This window comes from Rattus rattus, chromosome 18 (genome assembly GCF_011064425.1).
Source record: "Rattus rattus isolate New Zealand chromosome 18, Rrattus_CSIRO_v1, whole genome shotgun sequence".
NCBI classification, from domain to species: Eukaryota; Metazoa; Chordata; class Mammalia; order Rodentia; family Muridae; genus Rattus; species Rattus rattus.
In genome coordinates, this window is record NC_046171.1 from 596794 (window position 1) to 615592 (window position 18799).

General features: G+C 54.1%; 1 protein-coding gene across 1 annotated transcript; it reads left to right on the plus strand.

The window, feature by feature from the left end:
- The first annotated feature begins 224 nt into the window (after positions 1-224).
- On the plus strand, positions 225-10482 carry Pofut2 (protein O-fucosyltransferase 2). The gene is made up of 9 exons (XM_032888782.1): positions 225-417; positions 1437-1687; positions 3498-3642; positions 4307-4417; positions 6007-6073; positions 6854-6979; positions 7910-8090; positions 8227-8350; positions 9397-10482. Exons 1-9 carry the CDS (start codon positions 287-289, stop codon positions 9548-9550), a joined length of 1290 nt encoding a protein of 429 aa, XP_032744673.1. The 5' UTR covers positions 225-286; the 3' UTR covers positions 9551-10482.
- Positions 10483-18799: the final 8317 nt, after the last annotated feature.

Consider the following 18799-nt stretch of genomic DNA (forward strand, 5'->3'; position numbering starts at 1 on the left):
GGTCAATGCTGACCCGGCGACTCCGCCCGGCCAGGCCACCGGTGCACTCGCAGCGGAAAGTACAACTAGGAGAGCGAGAGAAGGGCGGGACTGCGCTGAGGACCCGCCCCACCCCAGGCCCCACCCCCAGGCCACGCCCACATACCCATGCTCCGGACCCTGTGAGGCGCGTGCGCACCGTGGGTCTGGTCGCGTTGCCGTAGTTACTGGAGACGCGCTCCGCGGGGCAAACAGGCGCGCTTCCGGAGCGGGGTGCGGCAGCCGGAAGTGCGTGGCCGCCGGGGCCATGGCGGCGCTCAGCGTCGTCTGTCTGCTGCTGGCAGCAGCATCCTGGCGGCCAGTCTCGGCTTCAGGAGAAGAATTCTGGCCTGGCCAGTCGGCGGCGGACATCCTGTCGGGGGTGGCATCCCGCAGACGGTAAGAGAGTCCACGCCGCCCGGGCCGGGCAAGGCATCTGGGACAGGGTCAGCAGCGGACTTGGGGCAGCGGGGTCGGAGCTGCGCGCGCAGGCTATAGGAATGAAGGTCGTTCTGGCCTTGGTCTGAGCTGGCTGTCTACTCCTGAGAGAGCTCTACCAGAAAGGTCCCGGAGCGTAGATGGGAGCCCGGCTCTGGCCACCTCAGGCGCGCTGTCCCGAGGCCCATCTTAAGTCCCAGCGAGTCAGAAGTTCGTGTGAGCTGTCGTGCAGTTTTCACGAAGATTCTACATCAGCGTTTGACTTTCTCAAGTGTCATTAGTGTACTGTGGAGTTTTCCCTCCGGCCAGCCAACCGGAGCCGTGATACCACAGTGGGTTTTAATGCAAAAACAGACCCAGGTATGGCGAGACCCAAAATAAAATTTCAAAAATCAGAACTAATTACCTTCCTATCCTCTTCACTGTTTTCCTTTTGAAAATGCATATTTCTCATTTGAAATAATCTCTGTTAATATAATGAGACTGTTGCTGTTTTTCAGTGGATGAATGAATACTTCTAGCTTTAGCTTCCAACACAGGAACTGTCAGTAGATTTAATTCATAAACCAGATTTGTCCAACCTATGCCCATCGGCCACATACATCTCAGAATAGCAATGAATGCAGCTGACCATAATTATTGGTGACAACAACATGCCTCAGTGTCAAAGGTTTGACACCCACTCCTGAAAAAACAACTGGCCTTTGAACGCCTCAACACTTTTGCTCTGACTGTGATAGAGTCTTTGGACTAGACACCGTAGGAATGAATGGCTGTGGTACTGATTCTCCGGCTTGGGTTTGGCCTCTAAGGTCCCATTGACATTCAGAATTGTTGAGAGAGAGAGTGTGTCTGCTGTCGGCACTTTTGAGCTCTGCTGGCCATTGTCACATAGTAACTGCTCTCTCTGTAAGCTGGGAGTGGGGTTGCCCTGTGAAGAGTCCTCACAGCTCACGGCTTATGTCTTGCTCCCTTCTCAGGTACCTTCTGTATGATGTCAACCCCCCGGAAGGCTTTAATCTCCGCAGGGATGTCTATATCCGGGTGGCATCCTTGCTAAAGACGCTGCTGAAGACGGAGGAGTGGGTGCTTGTCCTGCCCCCGTGGGGCCGCCTCTACCACTGGCAAAGCCCTGATATCCATCAGGTCCGGATTCCCTGGTCCGAGTTTTTTGACCTCCCGAGTCTCAATAAAAACATCCCCGTTATAGAGTACGAGCAGTTCATTGCAGGTGAGGCGGGCATCAGGCTGGGAGGCTTTTCTGATGTGCATGGCTGGTGGCCTGGTCCAGCCTGCCTGGCACTTTCCACTTGGCCCTGCTGTTTTGCTTGCTCCCGTGCTTTCTCTAGGGAAACCAGTCTGAACAGCCATGATAGGTATGGTCAGCGAAGGTCACAGGTGTGGTCAGTGAAGGTCACAGGTGTGGTCAGCGAAGGTCACAGGTGTGGTCAGCGAAGATCACAGGTGTGGTCAGCGAAGGTCACAGGTGTGGTCAGCGAAGATCACAGGTGTGGTCAGCGAAGGTCACAGGTGTGGTCAGTGAAGGTCACAGGTGTGGTTAGTGCTGAGAGAGCAGCTGAAAGGCCATCTTAACAGAGAGACACACACCAGTGTGTGCATCTTGTAGGATCACCGTGCTGAAGGGTCTTTGAAGAAGAGGCCTTTGCTTGACCTCTCCCTGCTTCTACCTTTTGAGAGAGGCCATGTTTTCCTGGGCACAGAGGTGTTTAGGGTTGAGTTTGGCTTTGGATGGAAGACAAATCCTTTTCTCTGCTGCACTGGAGGCCCCGGGAAGCAAGGGTTTCATTTAGAACCTGGCTGGTATCAATGATCCTTACTTATCCCACCACGACCTCCGCCCCTGCCCAGGACTAATGCCTCAGGAGGATCTATTTCCAGAAAGTTCTCTACCCCGATCACATGGCATCCTTAGCGAACATTCTGTATTATAGTTGGTCCTAGGAACACCAGAAGCATTTTTTTCCTTACTTTTTCATTCAGGCTAAAGATGCAAAGTCAGGGCATTGTGAGTTCCTGCTTAGAGCACAGCCTCTCCTGGACTTGCTTGTGGGTCCTGGAAAATAAGAGCGGGGAGTGGGTTTTTAGGGTGCTGGACTCACCCAAGATAGCTTGACCTTTGCCCGAGCCTTGATCTCAAGTGCCTGGAGATACTGCCAGTGCCTCTCTGTGGGGCAAGGCCAGGGGATTTCTCACTGTGGGAAAGGCATAGATGAGTTGGTTATGACATCTGGAGGCATAGGCTGAATCTCTCTGCAGCTGGAGGAAGTCTGAGGAAGCCCACAGGAAAGATGATGCCTGTGCTATGGGCTTCCTGGGAAGACAGAGTGACTTTACTCATGGAGTAGAACTGCCAGGATAAAGGGGTGCTGGGGCCAGCCCCGCACTAAATGAATGATGAGTGTGAGGGGAGCTGCTTTAGCTCGGGTCACGAGTCCATCAGCCATGTGCAGACCTGCAGTGTGAATTTAAAGACTCATACGTTGACTTCGCTACTTGCCATAACTGGGGTCGCCTTCTGCACAAACCCTCATTGGTACTTTGGGTACGACCGGTGGTTCTCCCAAAATGTAGGTGGTAGTAGGCAGTAAGGGGAACAGGAACCTTCCCGGGACTCCCCTCAGTTGGGGGTTAAGGGTAAAGTAGGCAGCTGATAGGACATGCTGGGGTTTTGAGGGGCGGGGACAGCTTTGGAGGGGACACACCAGTCAGGTGAACATATGTCAGGAGACAGTGCAAAGCAGCATACAGGAGAAGGGGTGAGGGTAGGCCTGCCCCAACATGTTAGGGTACAGTGAGGAAAAGCAGTTGACTAGGAGAGGCCAACGATCCCTCTGAGTCTCCCTCTGTCTCTCAGGCCCTCATGCTTATACCACATGATTCCACTGTCTGCTCTAGGAAGCTTTTCCAAGCCTTCGTTGGGCTAAGGAGGCCTCAAAATAAATCCATGAAAGCCATCCATCTGCAGTGCACAGGCAGCTGTGGTCACTGTCGTGTGGCACGCTCTCCGGGGTCTCTTTCAGAGTCCGGCGGGCCCTTTATCGACCAGGTGTACGTCCTGCAAGGCTACGCCGAGGGCTGGAAGGAGGGCACCTGGGAGGAGAAGGTGGACGAGCGGCCCTGCATAGACCCTCTGCTGTACTCACAGGACAAGCATGAGTATTTCAGGTAGTACCATGGGTGCAGGCCTCCACACAGTTCACAGAGACTGTCCTGAGGAGCCCTGGTACATTAGATCACCTCACACTGTTAGATAGGCTTGCCAGTTTTAAAAACACCTAACTGGGATACTCCCTTTTTTTTTTTAAACTTATTTTATTTTTTGTGGTACTGGGGTTTGAACCTGGGACCCAGTGCATGCTGAGCAGGTCCTCTCCCACTTGAACTATATCTCTCTGGTTTCTTCCTGTTCCAACACAGTTCTCACTCTGTACTCCAGTGTAGTCTTTGGCCTTAGCCTCTGAAGTACTGAGCTTACAGCCACATACCACCTTGCTGTACACTTGAGCGTGGGCATGGCGGTCTTAGCCGAAACCTGCCTGAGGTCCTGGCGGTCACCTAGCACCCTCCGTGCGTGAGGAGGTTTTGGAGAGTGTGACTGCCTAGTGATGCGCGTCTCTGTCAGCTCCTCCTTCACTCACTGCCCATCTCCTGTCAATGACGTGGGAAGTGTTGAGTTCTGTGGGTTTTCTCAAGAGTTCTTACAAGTACCTGGTGGTCTGTGGTGCTAGACTGTGAGCCGCAGAGAGACGGGGTGGTGTCAGCAGGACTGCACTCTCTGGGGGAGAGCCCACAGGCTGACGGATGGCCATGACTGGGCTCTGTTTTCCAGAGGCTGGTTTTGGGGCTACGAAGAAACACGGGGTCTGAATGTCTCCTGCCTGTCCGTCCAGGGGTCGGCTTCTGTCATCGCGCCTGTACTCTTAAAAAACACATCTGCTCGGTAAGTGTCCGGGCCTTCCACTGGGATTGCCTTGTACGTCACCTTCCCAATACCTCGCCAGGCGCCTCCCTGCACTCCAGCGGTCTGTGGCATCGATGCCCACCTCCACAGTGGCAGGACTAGGCTAAGGAGGGGCTGGAGGAGGCCGCTTGTCCGAGAAGAGGAACCCCAGAAAGACTCCAGGCTGGGGTTGTCTCCTGTGCTCTGGCCTGGTGGATGTGGTCTGAACTCCCTGCTCAGTAAAGCCATTTTACCCTTCCACTGTCATTCACCTCCTGTGCCTTGAGCGGCCACCATAGACATGGGAGATAGGACACACTTGTGGCTTCCTGATGCATTCCTCTTTGGGGTGCTATGAGGATCCTAGCCCGCTGGGAATGTGCATGGGGGGCTGTGGAAAGGTGATGGGGTATCCAGTGGTGGTAGAGGCATGAACAGTTGTGGGGCTCAGGGGCTTGGCGGGAAGGTGGAATCCTTTGGACTTGAGCTCCAGGGCTTCCAAAGTATTGCCTGATGCTGCTTCAGTCCTCTTTCCTGAGGACTGGGGATCAAACTGCACGGCCTGTTTCTGGAATTGGGCAGCCACAGTGGGAGTAGCTGTTCCTTCTCTCCCTGGAAATAGGCATAAGGAAGGGGTCCACCCACAAATGCAGGTGGGGGCAGGCATAAGGATCTGTGAGGTTTGTGTCCTTACGTCTGGGAGGAAGTGCCTGAGTGCCAGTGTCCCAGGGATGTCATAAGGCCTTGTCTGCCCTTCAGTTCCCTCACCGTCTCCAGCAGCTAGTGTGAGCATTGTGCTAGCCTGGGCACTCCAGGGCACACTCCCGCCTTCAGGCTCCGTGTCACCTCTAAGGCTGCACTGCAGAATGCCCAGCCTTGGCCTGGCCTCAGCAACCAGTTGCAGCAGGCCTAGACACTGCAGCTTCCCCGTCACTGTCAAGCATTCTGTGACCGGCTCTGATAAAATGTATGTTTTGTGCGCAGTTAAATTTCTCAGCCTATTTTGGAAAGACTTCCTTCCATCCTGCCCCAGGTCACCTGGTATCCAAAAGTCCTCCATGTTCCACTGTGGAATTTCACTTTCTGTGTCTCCCCATCCCCCACAGCAGAAATCCGTGAGAGGACAGGCTGTGGTGACACAGGACAGGCTATAGTGACACGTTCCCATCCTTAGTTCCCAGTCCTGTCAGAACAAGATGTTACTATAAGCTTGACACTTGGAGACCCAAGGGGGTGGCCCTCTTCCTCGAGCGAGGTAGTTTTCTTTGAAACAGGAGCAAACGTGTTCTTGTGCCTCATGGCAAAGCTGTGCACCTTGCCGTCCTGTCTGATGGGTGATGCAGCCTCCCTAGCCGTGTGTCCTGTTACTGCACTGCTGATGAGCTTTGTGCTCTCGTCCGTGGTTTCTTTGTCCTCTTCCTGCTCCTCAGAGCTCTGCAAGGAAATGCTGGGCGTTCTTATTTGGGGTCCCCAGCACCTTTGAACTGTCGGGGCCCAAGGCTTTTGTCAGTTTGTGTTCTTGGAAAATACAAAAAGAACCGTTCTGACCTAGCTCGTTGATGTCTTTGTCTTCCCTTATTTAAATGCAGGTCTGTGATGCTGGACCGAGCTGAAAACCTGCTTCACGACCACTATGGAGGCAGAGAGTACTGGGACGTGAGTACCTCACAGCGGGCCCTCTGTGTGGGCTCACGTTTTGAAAACTTGGCAGTCAACAGTAGCTTTCAGCCTCCGTGACTGAAACCGTGGGCTGTGCCCAGTGGTTTGCCCCACCCCACAGCGAGCTGTCCGCTTTCGCTGCAGGACCCACTGCTGCCTTATGACGCTGTGTTTCATAAACGCAGCCCTCTCCACATCTGTAGGTGGCTAGGACACTTCTTTGGGTTGGGGAAGGGGACATTTTGTGCAGCGAGTCCTGACACCATGCACCATTTGGGCTTGGAGAGGGGAGTGGTAGCCTGTGTGATTCTGGGGACAGTGGCTAACCTGGAAGGTGTCAGGCCAGGAGCAGCAGCTCTGTTTGCAGCAGAGACAATCATCCAGTTCAGCGTAGGACAAATGAAGCCCGAATCGAGCAGAACATGAAGCTAGGAGCTGGGCAGACACTGAGACCGCATGGTGTTGCTGGCCAAGGGCAGTGGTTTGGGCCAGCCTTGCAGCCTAGACAGGCCCAGCTCTAGGGCTGGCTGGGGTGGCCCTCCCTGAAGTGGCTCTATATGAGCCTTTCCCAATCTCTGGCTGACACCACTGCTGGCTGAGTGGCAAGGAATTAACTAGAGGTCCCCGTAACCGGCTGTGGTGTGGGCAGCAGGAGTCACCAAGGACCGGGTTGGGAGGGCTGAGGAGCCTCGTAGGTGGCACCTGCGGTAAGGAGGGGCAGGTGGTAGATAGTGAGGCTGTGACCTGGTGACACTCAGCCCAGCCCTGTTTGTGCAGACCCGGCGCAGCATGGTGTTTGCAAAGCACTTGCGGGCCGTGGGAGACGAATTCAGGAGCCAGCACCTCAACTCCACGGACGCCGCCGATAAGATGGTCCTGGAGGAAGACTGGACCAGGATGAAGGTAGCCACACCACTCTTGCCCAAGAAGGAGCTAGGGACGGGGCTCACCTCTTAATCTAGCATGTCTGACCTGTGGGTGACACTTGTTATCTGACCTGCAGGAGGCTTGGGGAGCCGAGCTTCACTGAGTCCTTGTCTTGATGCCAAGTTAGGGTCGTGACTCAAAGTTTCCTCTTTTTTTTTTTTTTTTTGTAAGTTTTCAGATCTTGCCCAGCATGGTGGCACATGCCTAGGACCAGTTTTTAGAGGTAGGAGCAGGAAAGTTGTGGGATCCAGGTCAGCCCAGGCTAAGTAGGAAAACCCTGTCTCAAAAAATAAAGGCACGAGAGAAAGGAAGGAAAAGGATTGGGGAACCCCAAAGCAAAAGCGGGCAATGAAAGTTGAATCCGTCAGCATTTCCTGCGGCCTCTGCCTGGCACAGAGGAAGCAGGCCAGCCCGCCTGCCTCAGGGCTCCTTCAGGCCTTCAGCCCCGCGCGGTCCTCTCCTGGCTTTGCGTGTACTTTTCTCCTCAAAGCTGGGTTCCCCGCATCATCTTTCCCATCACCGGCTCAGCGCTCGGGGCGCCTCCCCTGTGGCGCGGGATGTTAGGACTCCACTGTAGCTGCCCGGTGGCAGTCTGGACCGGTTCCAGGTGCCGTTGCCTAAGCAATAAATTCAGTTGCTCAGACGCACCTGCCTAGAAGAACGTATTAAATAACTTTTTTTTTTAGTGATTCATTTTTGATTCTTATTTTGCACCGATAAAGTATTTGCAATGATTGATTACTTCACAGTCTTCTTGACAAGACATCTGTTTCCCTCAGGAAATTCTGTGTGAGACTCAGTGAGGCCTGGAGGGGAGCTTCAGAGAGCACGGTCATCCCCCTGTGTTTCAGGACGCCCAAGTGAACTCCGTTGAGCATCTTTCCAAGGCGTCCCTGTCTTTTGTAGGTCAAACTGGGCTCAGCGCTAGGCGGCCCCTACCTTGGCGTCCACCTGAGAAGGAAGGACTTCATCTGGGGCCACAGGGAGGATGTGCCCAGCCTGGAAGGTGCCGTGAAGAAGATCCGCAGCCTCATGAAGACTCACCAGCTGGACAAGGTGTTCGTGGCCACAGACGCCATCAGGAAGGGTAGGCAGCCCTAGCCCAGGCTCGGTCAGGCCTCTCACCCCCGGTTGATGGCTGGGCAGGCGCCAGCCTTCCTCGTGACCCTCCACAGTGTCCCTGTTCTTTCTGGAGGGTCAGCAGCCTCTCCCTTGCCTCGCAGAACAGGAAGAACTGAGGAAGCTGCTGCCGGAAATGGTGAGGTTTGAGCCCACGTGGGAGGAGCTGGAACTGTACAAGGACGGAGGCGTCGCCATCATCGACCAGTGGATCTGCGCTCATGCCAGGTGCCTGGGCTCACGGTTCTCTCAGAGGTTCCTGTCGCCCCATACTCAGCAGCCGGAGCAGGTGGTTGTGACCGTCTGCCACCTCTGTCCCCATTTAGAAAGCTTCGTTGCTTTCTAAACCGTAACACCCAGCCCACCCCGTGTTTCCTTGGGTTGCTGGGAACCGTGGGTCTAGACACTGCAGGTCTTTTGCGCACACATCCTCCGTGCCGCACACCCAGACCTCGTCTGCTTTGTCCGTCCAAGAGAGGGGCACTGCCCAGGCTGCTTGGCCTCCTTGCTATGTTTGTGCCGCTGAAGCAACACAGGGCTTCCTGGGGCCAGAGGCCTCAGTGCCGCTGCTCCAGGAGACCAGGAGGGCAGCTGGCCTTGTGCCGTTCTTCTGTGTGTCAGGTGGGCTCAGGTTGGAATATCCCGAGTAGAATGGGAAACGAGGCAGAAAGTGCGGCTTCCCCGTGGCTCCAGACGCTGAGGTGCTCAGAGTGTGCACACAGGGCTAGAGGGCTGCTGTGTGCCCGCCTTGCCCTGCTGCTTGGCTTTTCTGCCGTGCTCTGGCCCGTGAAGTCCCCGCTGACACCATGCCAGCACCAGGGGTAGGCAGGTGAGGGCCTCATCCTTGATCTGTGTGGGTTGAGCTGCTGTCCGCTTCCAGGCATGGCTTGTTTAGTCTGAGTGACGAGAAGAGCCAGGCCCTTCTGTCTTTTTGCCTTGTTAGTGCTCCGAGCTGGCCCTTTCCCTCTGCCTGGGGTTCTTCCCAGGACCTGCTAGACAAAGTGCTTCACACAGCTGGTTGTAGTCGCCTCCGCCGTCGGCACCGCCCACCTGATGCCTCCATAGGTGGGGCGAGCCTCAGGCCCCGAGTTTCAGGATAGTCATGTGACACAGCTCCTCTTGGATCAGTTGGTTACTTAAGTGCCATCAGAGGGCCGGGGTATAGGAGTCAGGGCTGACTGCATCGCTGTCAGTGTGTGTGTATGTGTGTGTGTGTGCATGCGCGTGTGTGCGTGACCAGTGCCAGTCTCTGGTAACGTCTCGGTGCTCTGCAGGTTTTTTATTGGTACCTCCGTTTCCACGTTTTCCTTTCGGATTCATGAAGAGAGAGAGATCCTGGGGTTGGACCCCAAGACGACATACAACCGGTTCTGTGGAGACCAGGAGAAAGCGTGCGAGCAGCCCACGCACTGGAAGATTGCGTACTGAGGGCCACCTATCCACCACCACCTGCCAGTCACTCGGTCACAGGGTCCCCGAGGAGGCTTCCCACTTGGGTAACAACACATCTGAAGCCCGTGTTCCCTTGTGTCCATGGGCTGACATCTACCTGTGTCTAGGCTCTGCCACCTTCAGGATTCACAAATGTGTCTTCTCTCAGTACCTGAGAACCCATGTCCCCATCACAGATGTCACATGCGTGCAAGTCCAGAAATGGGAGAACATTTGTCAGCTCCAGCACAAGCCTTTCAACCGCCTTCCTGAGCAAGTTGAGAATGGCCAGTGTGTGGCAACCCATACAGGCGTGGATGTGGGCTCCTGAGGTGTTGGGGTGACTGACTTCTGAGATCACTTCACACATGGCCAGTGTGAGCAGACACCAGGTTTTGCCTCAGCCTCCACCTGTGTGGTGCCCCCCACTAATTTCCTCCTGGAGTGAACGACTCAGGCTCTGCTGTCATCTGAGTGCTGGGAACCTTAGGACAGCCCTTGAGCCTTGCCAGGGACTCTCTCACCTCACGTGGATTCCCCAGACTCGTTGCACACTGCTGAGAAATAGAATGGAGAGGGAACAGAAATGGCCTTCAAAAGGCCACATCTGAGACACGCCCCTGCTTTATGAAACCCTTTCCTAGGCCTCATGCTGCACCATGGGAGGCAGAGTCAGCACAGCCTTGGCCAGGGCACCCCCAGGTCCTTGACCTGGTGCTTACCAGTACACCCCTCCCCCCAGTGCTGTGCACTGAGCACCCCCGCCCCCTCAGCTACTGCCTAGGTCTCCATCCCAAGCACCAAGGTAGACCCTGAGCACAGACAGGGCCCTGTGGCCCACTCAGCTGACCAAGTAGAATCACGTATTTATTTTCCATTTGTACATCCAAGAGTATTAATAAAATACTTTTTCAAGAAAGCTGCAATCCAAGAAATGGAGCCTTTAAGTTCTTTGTGTTCTTAGGTCAGAGGCTATCCGATGTGACGACGTCCACAGCTGTGCCTTTTGGGAGAATGAGGGAGTGTGCCACCTGGCACTGTACAGCAATGACCCTTGTTGAGTCTGCAGAAGGCAACCGTAGTCAGGTGACAGAACAGCGGTGTGTCCTGGAGTCTGGGGTTTTGTTTGTGGGACCAGCATGACCTTGTCACTGGTGACTATAAGCCGGTCCTCTGTCTGTCAGGGGAGAGCATTCTCCAGCTCTAGAAAGTCTGGAAAGCCCATCTTCTGGACTCGGTGGAGATGGCGATACAGCATGAGATTTATGCTTCCCAGAGGAGTGACTGATCTGCTGGCAGACGCAGCAAGTTAGGGACAGCACTTGGTGCCTGGACAGAACCTCCCGCTCTACAGTGGCAGCCAGCGCCAAGAGCCTAGGGACACAAACCGGGGCAATGGAACAGTGTGCTGGGCCAGGTCACCTAGGAGGATGGCGTGAGAGCCACGCAGCAAGGGTCTAAGCCAACACGCCATGTGGCCGTTGATGAAGAGTGGCGCAGAGGTTCTGTCCCCATGGCCCACACGAAACAGGTAGCTCAGGCGATGTAAGCAAGGAACACTGGACCCGGTCAGCCTGAGCCTGGTGCCGTGGACAGCAGCCTCTGCAGGCAGAGCTGGGCAGCCTCGTGAAGTCTTGAACCAGTCTACTGGTAGCCCGACCAGTTGCTGTGATAGCCATCCGTCACAGGGACGGCAGTGAGTCTGCAGCTCAGTTCCGTACAACGTTGGGTTGCAGTTCACCACGAACAGAGCTGGCTCTAAAACATTCAACAGGAGATCCCAGAGCCAGCTATCTCCAGGCGAGCCCAGGGGGCAGAGGTCCTCAGCGGACAGCAGTCCCAGCTATCCAGAAGGACGATGGGGTCATTTGGGTCGGGGTTGTTTTACCGTGGGTGGGGAGACTGACACTTGCAACCCAGATGGGTGGGACTTGCGATGGCTGCTTGTGCCAGGGTACATCCCACAGCCCCGTGATGCCCTGGCTGTCACCCTGCCAGGATGCTCCCTTTGCCAGGAATTTAACTGTGGACAGTGGAGTCTGATCTCCAAGTCCCTCTGGTACAGATGACACTAACAGAGCAGGCACGGCTGGACACACAGACATGTCCTGCTGGGAACCAGTCTACACTCGGCCCTAGCATCTCAGATTCCCTTGTGAATTTCCGGTGGCCCAGCTGGGATGGCTTACACACTCTCCCATCATCCATCCTTCCCTGCGCTCAGATGTAGCAAGGGAAACACAGCATCCACACTGGACTTTTTTAGAGTCTCCCTCGATGCGTGGCCTGAACCGTTACAGGTTGTGAGTACCCTGTATCAGTCAGGTTAAGGGGTCTTTTATGGACTCTGGCTTCTGAGTGTGTACTGTATCATCTGCTAGCAGACTTCAGGCATTGATCATGTACCCCGCATTTGATGACCTAGGCAGGAAGTCCACTGCCAGGAGAGAAAACGAGGAACCTCGTATACCATAACCCACGTGTAGCAGGGGGACAATGCTTCCCGTCCCAAATGAACACGGCAACATTGAGGATAAGTTAAATCTGGGAAACTGAGTTCTACTCACAAGCCACAAGCTGGGAGGAAGGTCAGTGGTCAGAGCAGCAGGACCATCTGGCCTTTGGTGTCGCCTGAAGTCACACCTGGGGCCTACCCAGAACAGCAGGGCATTGCAGGCAAATGGAATCCAAAATGCTTTCACCGGCACCGACAGTGCCATCCAAGTGGGGGGTCACAGCACTGACCAGCCCGCTTGGGGGTCTCTCTGTGCAGAGACCATGTAGATGACAAGTGACCATCCTCGGTGAATTGCCACAGGGCAATCCGTTCCAAGGCAGCAGCTAATTGGGACAGCAAGGGCTATAAATCAGGCACACGCACAGCCCAGGGTATCTGGGACTGAGGCTGCAGTCTCTGAGGAGTTCCGTTCATCCACTCTGAGAAGGGGTCTATTTAGCTCGCAGCTTTGGAAACATCACGGTGCCAGCTCCACGGGCTCTACCTTGGCTGCAGTAGCTCACGGGAATTAGCCTTGCCAAAGGAACAGGAACAAACTGCCAGACAGAGGCTGAGAGACCGGAGGGCCCCCCAGCTGGACCTAACACTAAACGATTCCACCACATCTCACTGGCACTGCCAACTTTACAGCGAAGGGCACTGTGGGTGAGCACGAGAACAGCAAGAGCTAAACTTGTCACCGTCCTCAGGTCCACACAGACAGCAAGCCAAGCTCCCCATAGAACCACCACCGTCATCATTTCAGAACGGGACACTTCAAGACCAGGGGCCTGTGTCCACCTATCAGGGGCCTAGGTAGGTGTCCTTGCTGCCAGCTGTTCTAGTAGGACTTAGGAGGGCAGGGACCCAGTCTACTCAGTCACAGAACCAAGACAGGTCCCAGAACAACAGGAAGCCAGAGGGACAGACACACGTGGCAGATGACAGACCACAGCCTCAAACAAAAATTACATCTGGAACTGGAGCTCCAAGATCGTGGAGTGCAGTGCCATTCGCTCTGCACAGCCCTTGGCTCGCAGAGGCATCATCTCCCTCTCCTCACAGAGCCGTCCCTGTGTCCAGTCTCCTTCATAAGGTCATGGTCATGTTGGATTTGGCTTGCCCTGGGGACCTCGGTTTACTGTAGTCACTCCTGTCGGCCCCATTTCCAAGCAGAACCATGTTCAGATTTACTAGGTTAGGGCTGAATTCAGCATTCGAGTTTGAGAGACCACTGAGCCCTGATCCCTTACATTGGCTGAATATCACTCCTGACTCCAGAAGTCAGGGCTGACCCCAGATAGCCCACTCAGAGCCAGCTCACCCTAGAGGAGGGAGTAGTTAGTCCACTGGGCCTGGAGCCCACATGGTGGGGAGAGTCACAGGGGTAGATTGGTCAGGTCATGTATGACGAGTATGTAACAGGACATGTACCAAGGCAGGACAGAGATACTTCTGAGACCCCCTGTCCAGTCCAGAGCATGGCTGGCCAGCTAGGGCCACTGCTCTCACTCCCCATCTGCCCTCTGAGGGGATCCACTGGGAGGGCCGGGGTCTATGGGGAGCTGAGGCTGAGCTGGTGTGACCCTGGCTGTACTGGGGCCTGCCTCCCTTCAAAAGCGAGCCAAGGCAGTCTGAATTCAGTGACCTGGTTGCTAGCTTCAGAGAGAAGTGGAGAGAGACAGAATGGGCAGAAGACACACTTGGGGACTGTATCCAGTCACACCTTGGCTGGTGTCGGCACCATCTGTCTCTACAGTGGTGGCCATTACTCCTTGCCGCCACATCAGCAAACTAACGGGAGGCTGGAGGCTGCAGTAAATGGCCTGTGACAAATTCAACCCTTGGCACTGAAGAAAGGTTTGCAGAGGAAGCCTAAAACGGGCCTCAGAATAGATGCATGCATCCTGTAGGAGTGGCAGGTCCGGGATGGGGTAGGAGAGGGGATGTGCTGCCCTCTCTGACCCTCCATTGCCTCAGGGAGCAGCAAGGACGAATGAACACACTGGGTGGCTTTTGTGCCTTTGCGAAGGGTAGTGAGGCTGAGAGAGACAAAGGTCTGGTGGGGATACAGACCAGGGCGAGGCGTGGCCAGTGCTTCTGTCACCAGGTCCAGGGCTGTGGAAGATCCAGTCTAGGGAAGCAACAAAGAACTCCAAGCAAGTCCCTAGGGCACATAGTTCCAGATGCAGACATCTGGAAATAAAGAGCCAGGCCACTTGTCCTGTGCCTTGGACACTGGGTAGGAAATGAACTTCAAAGGGTCCGGAAGTTTCAGTGACTGACTGTGGAGATGGGAATGTCAGCTCTAGGACCATGGAGATGGGGCTCCACACTGAGGACCTCCATACCTGGGAACCTCAGCAAGTCCATTTGAAACCCATTTTGGACACAAGACTATGCTGAGAGGACTGGGAGGGCTGGGAGGGCTGGGAGGGTTCCCTGTAGCAGGAAGTACGAAAAAAGAGGCTCCACATAGTGACAGAGTGGATTCCTCACAGGTTCCTGGCTTAGCAAACTCCAGAGGAGTGGCATGAGACGATGCCTGTGTGAGCTAAAGCAGGCTGACAGTGTTCTGGGGGACAGTGAATGGGGTTGGAGGGACTGGAGTACAGGAAAGGGGTACTTTGGGTGTTAACTTCACCTCTGGGCAAAAGACAAGAGAGAAGAGAGGAGGCATGGGAGAGGAAAGACAGACAGACAGACTTGCTTGCAATCCTCCCTCCTCAGGTGCTAGGCAAGCACTCTACCACTGAACTATATCCCCTCCAAGAGAATTTCTAACCAAAGCGCATTTTGAAGTAGAATATAAAAATGCTCTCACCTGCCCTTCCTCCTCAAATCAATAAATTCCCAAGATGGATGGCCTCAGGTCATGGCAGAAAAACCCCCACAAATCCTCTGGAGGAGTTCACCCTCAAATGCATGGGGAATCCACTCTCATGAACCTAATTCCATAGAGATCGGGAGGCTGTGTGCATAGCTTACAGATACGCGCACAGCACTGCACAAAGTGAGAGGTTGCTGCAGAACTAAGGAGCCCTTGATGGCCATGTCTACAGAGGTAACAGAGGGTGCTGAAGCAGGCAACCTCTGGGATGAAAATATAACGACTCCATAGCGAGTCAAATAGCCAAACAGAAAACTCAGTGCCTAAGGAGTGGCTGGTGAGCTGGGGGGATCACAGGGCACAACACAGAAAGCCAAAGGCTCACGAGGCAGGAGAGGAGGAAGGACCAAGAGACAGAACTGGCAGTCCATGCTATCTAATGAACGTTCTAGAAAGAAAGGACAGAATGTAGGAAAGTTCTATTCAAGAGAAGTTGGGTGGGAACTTTTCTAGACATTACCACTCATGTTCAGAAGGCTGAGGGACACCGAGAGGTGAGATGCAATTCAACCTTAGAGGGCCGCAGGAAAGCAAGCTCTGGGAGCAAAGGCGATTCCAACCAGAGAGAAGCTGCTAGTGGCTTCTTGACACCACAGGGGCCAGGGGCCAGAGGGTGGAAAGTCTGCAGACAATTCTGCCACAGGCCCTGGCTTATGTGTCCAACCAGCAGTATCCTTCACAGATGACAGCACAAAGGTTCCTCGAGACAAGGAACCCCTACGGTGTTCACCATGAACAGCCTTTGCAGACCCAGGGTAGAAGATAATCACAGAGCACCAGAGAAGACAAGCACAGCTGAGCAGTGAACAGCACAGCCCAGCACGTGGTCAGCCATTGCTTTTTATCCTGCTCCACACCCAATTGTTTACATGTAAGAAAGGAAACTCGTTTTGTGTTTTTGAGACAAAGTTTCTCTGTGTGGCCATGGCTGTCCTAAAACTCACTCTGTAGACCAGGCTAGCATTAAACTCAGAGATCCACCTGTCTCTGCCTCTGCCCTTTGCCCTCTGGCCTCTGCCCTCTGCTTTGAGTGCTGGGATTAAAAGCGTGGGCTGCCACTACCCAGAAACTTACTTTTCTGAGGTGTGTCCAGTGGCAAGTAACTCAAACTCCTTTTTTTTTTTTTCAGAGCTGGGGACCGAACCCAGGGCCTTGCGCTCGCTAGGCAAGCGCTCTACCACTGAGCTAAATCCCCAACCCCTCAAACTCCTTTTAAAGACTTGTCCCACAGGGCTGGAGAGATGACTCAGCGGTTAGGAGCACTGGCTGCTCTTCCAGAGGTCCTAAGTTCAATTCCCAGCAACCACATGGTGGCTCACAACCATCTGTAATGGGATCCGATGCCCTCTTCTGGTGTGTCTGAAGACAGCTACAGTGTACTCATATACGTAAAATAAATAAATCTTTAAAAAAAAAAAAGAAGCAAGAGGTGTAACATACAGTGATAGAACAGACCAGAATAAAGAGAGAGAGAGATAGAGAGTCTCCATTATTTCCAAAGTGTTCACAGTTTCCTTCTGGTCCCCAGCATGCAGCAGATAGTGCACAGGGCCACAAACAGCCAGTACTCTATCTCTCAGTATCCCAGGGCTTCCAAAGTCTGCACTCTGTCTCCTTGTTGGCCAATCTACAATAAAACCCTTTGTTCCCCTAAAACCCAGGGTCTGAGTTTTCTACCGGTTTCCACACGTGTCAGGCAGCGGCCTTGCTGGGCACCATCATGAGATTTACAGAAAGGTATTTGGCTTGAAGAAGAGCCATGGAATGGTGATTCGATAGAAGGAAAAAGAACACTCAGTTAGCTTCCTGCCTGTCATCTCAGTAGAAACTGGAGGATCCAGAGTTCAGGCTTATCCTAGGCTACATAGCAACTTCAAGGCCAACTTGGGCTTGAGGCCCTAGCGCAACAAACGCATCAGTAATAAGGGACCCGCAGTTTCATCTGGGAGGTGTGGATGCTCAAGCCTCGATACGCAACACAGACTTGGCTTGTTACAAGGACCTTGCTGCCTTCTGGTGAATGCACCCTCGTAGGTCATTTACAAGATCACCACGCATCAGCGTTAGGCCCTTCTCCCACAAGAGAACAGAACAGGGCTTGGGACCAGCGAGGGGCCGCGTCTCCTTTAAGCAGAGCGGACAGGTGAACTGCTGCTAGCTCCGTCGTTCCTGAAAGCACCTCGGGGAGGAGGCAGCCCGGCTGCCGCAGGCTGGCTTGTTCACTCCATTACCCCCACTGGCCATTAGCGAGGAGAATGGGGCTCGACTGCACATCCAGGTTTCTGTACATAACGCGTGTGTTCTCAGCGAGTTCTCCACCATGAGCCCATGGAGGGTTTGCACGGTGCCACAATCGCTGACTCTACATTGGCACTGAGTCCTGCAGCTGCCGAGGGCTGCAGGCTGAAGTGCACGTCTGCCTCCTGACCGGCCATCCTAAAAATGCCTGGTCAAAGGTCAAAGGTCAAAGGTAAGTAGTTCAAGAAACTTCAGGGTCTGCCCGACTCCTTAGAGTCACATCTGGAGTTCGCCTTGCCCGACTCAGACAGAGCCCTCCACGGAAGGGGACACTGATGCCACAGCCTAACAGGACACTGATGAGAGACAAGCTTTTGTAAAGGACTCCTCAGAGCAGCCGGCATTCTGAAAGAACACAATGTGCTCATCATAGTCTCTCCCCATCCCCCACCAACCCCCCAGGTCAGCGTTCACACTCCATACAGCATCAGTGACAGTCACCCACTGAGGTGGCCTTGCCTGCAACACCTCGAAAGACCCATGTGAACGTTCACAACAGGGAAGGAGGGATGCGGACATGTGCGGAAGGCGTCTCAGAACCTGTGGAGGCTGAGGTGGAACCTGGGTATCAATCCACACAGAGAGAAGTCTCTAAGGTGAAGGATTGGTGACCCTGGTTTGGGGACAAACCTAGGCCTGCTGTCCCTAGGATATATTTACCATCCAACACAGACTGAAACATGGGCCCCATCGAATTCCTCCTTAGAACGCAATCCTGTCCCTGCCAGTAAAGCTCTGTACCCCTGTATTAGATGACTTTGTTCTGGAATGTTGAGGGCTGGGGCTAGGGGTACAGGACAAGAGTTACAGAAGATGTAAATAGGGTCACCTTCATCAAAACCTAGCACCTCACTGTCACCCAGGTATCAATAGTCTATAACAACACTGAACCCCTCCCCCCAGCCACACACAGCAGGAAGGTCACCTTCCCTCCATATCTGCACAAATCTTGCCTACATCCATGGTTCCCTAGCTTGGCCATGCTGTGGCCCACCAGCCACTTGGCCTGGGAGTTGACCAGGGTACCGTGGTGCAGTCAAGCCCCAGTTGCTCTTTTAGCTACCTGAGTTCCCACCCGAGTGGGATACAATTCTCCATCAGAGGATGTTGGGCCCGAGTGCTGTTGAAGAACCAGAGATACAGCTGCGGCAAACGGCTCTCTGAGGGGCAAACTTGACAGGCTCTTCCTCTCTCCCCCCCCTCCCAGACTCCTCGGAGAGCCATGTCTCCTTGTAGCCTGTCCGGGGAGGTGAGGGAGAAGGGTTAGTTGGAGATAATCCTGCTAACACCGTTGTCCTCTAAGGTCCTCTGAGAAGGGACAATAATGGATTCACACTGGAGGGGGAACTGCTCTCAGTAGCAAAGAAAATAGCTTTATAACGAGGCCCTAGGAATTAGGATCACTTCACGAACTATCAAACCGGTATAAAAGCTGAGCTAAGCGTGAGTCCCAGAGCCCACAGCAGGGTGGAAAGAAACAAACCAACCGAACAAAGTTGTCTTCTGAGTCCCGCAGGTACAGGCTTGTGATGTGCGTGTGTGTGTGTGTGTGTGTGTGTGT

Excerpts from the sequence above, each read along its gene's own strand:
- Pofut2 (XM_032888782.1), top strand. The coding sequence starts at position 287 with ATGGCGGCGCTCAGCGTCGTCTGTCTGCTGCTGGCAGCAGCATCCTGG. Across the intron at positions 418-1,436 it reads GGGGTGGCATCCCGCAGACG|GTACCTTCTGTATGATGTCA; the intron begins GTAAGAGAGTCC and ends CTCCCTTCTCAG. Across the intron at positions 1,688-3,497 it reads GTACGAGCAGTTCATTGCAG|AGTCCGGCGGGCCCTTTATC; the intron begins GTGAGGCGGGCA and ends GGTCTCTTTCAG.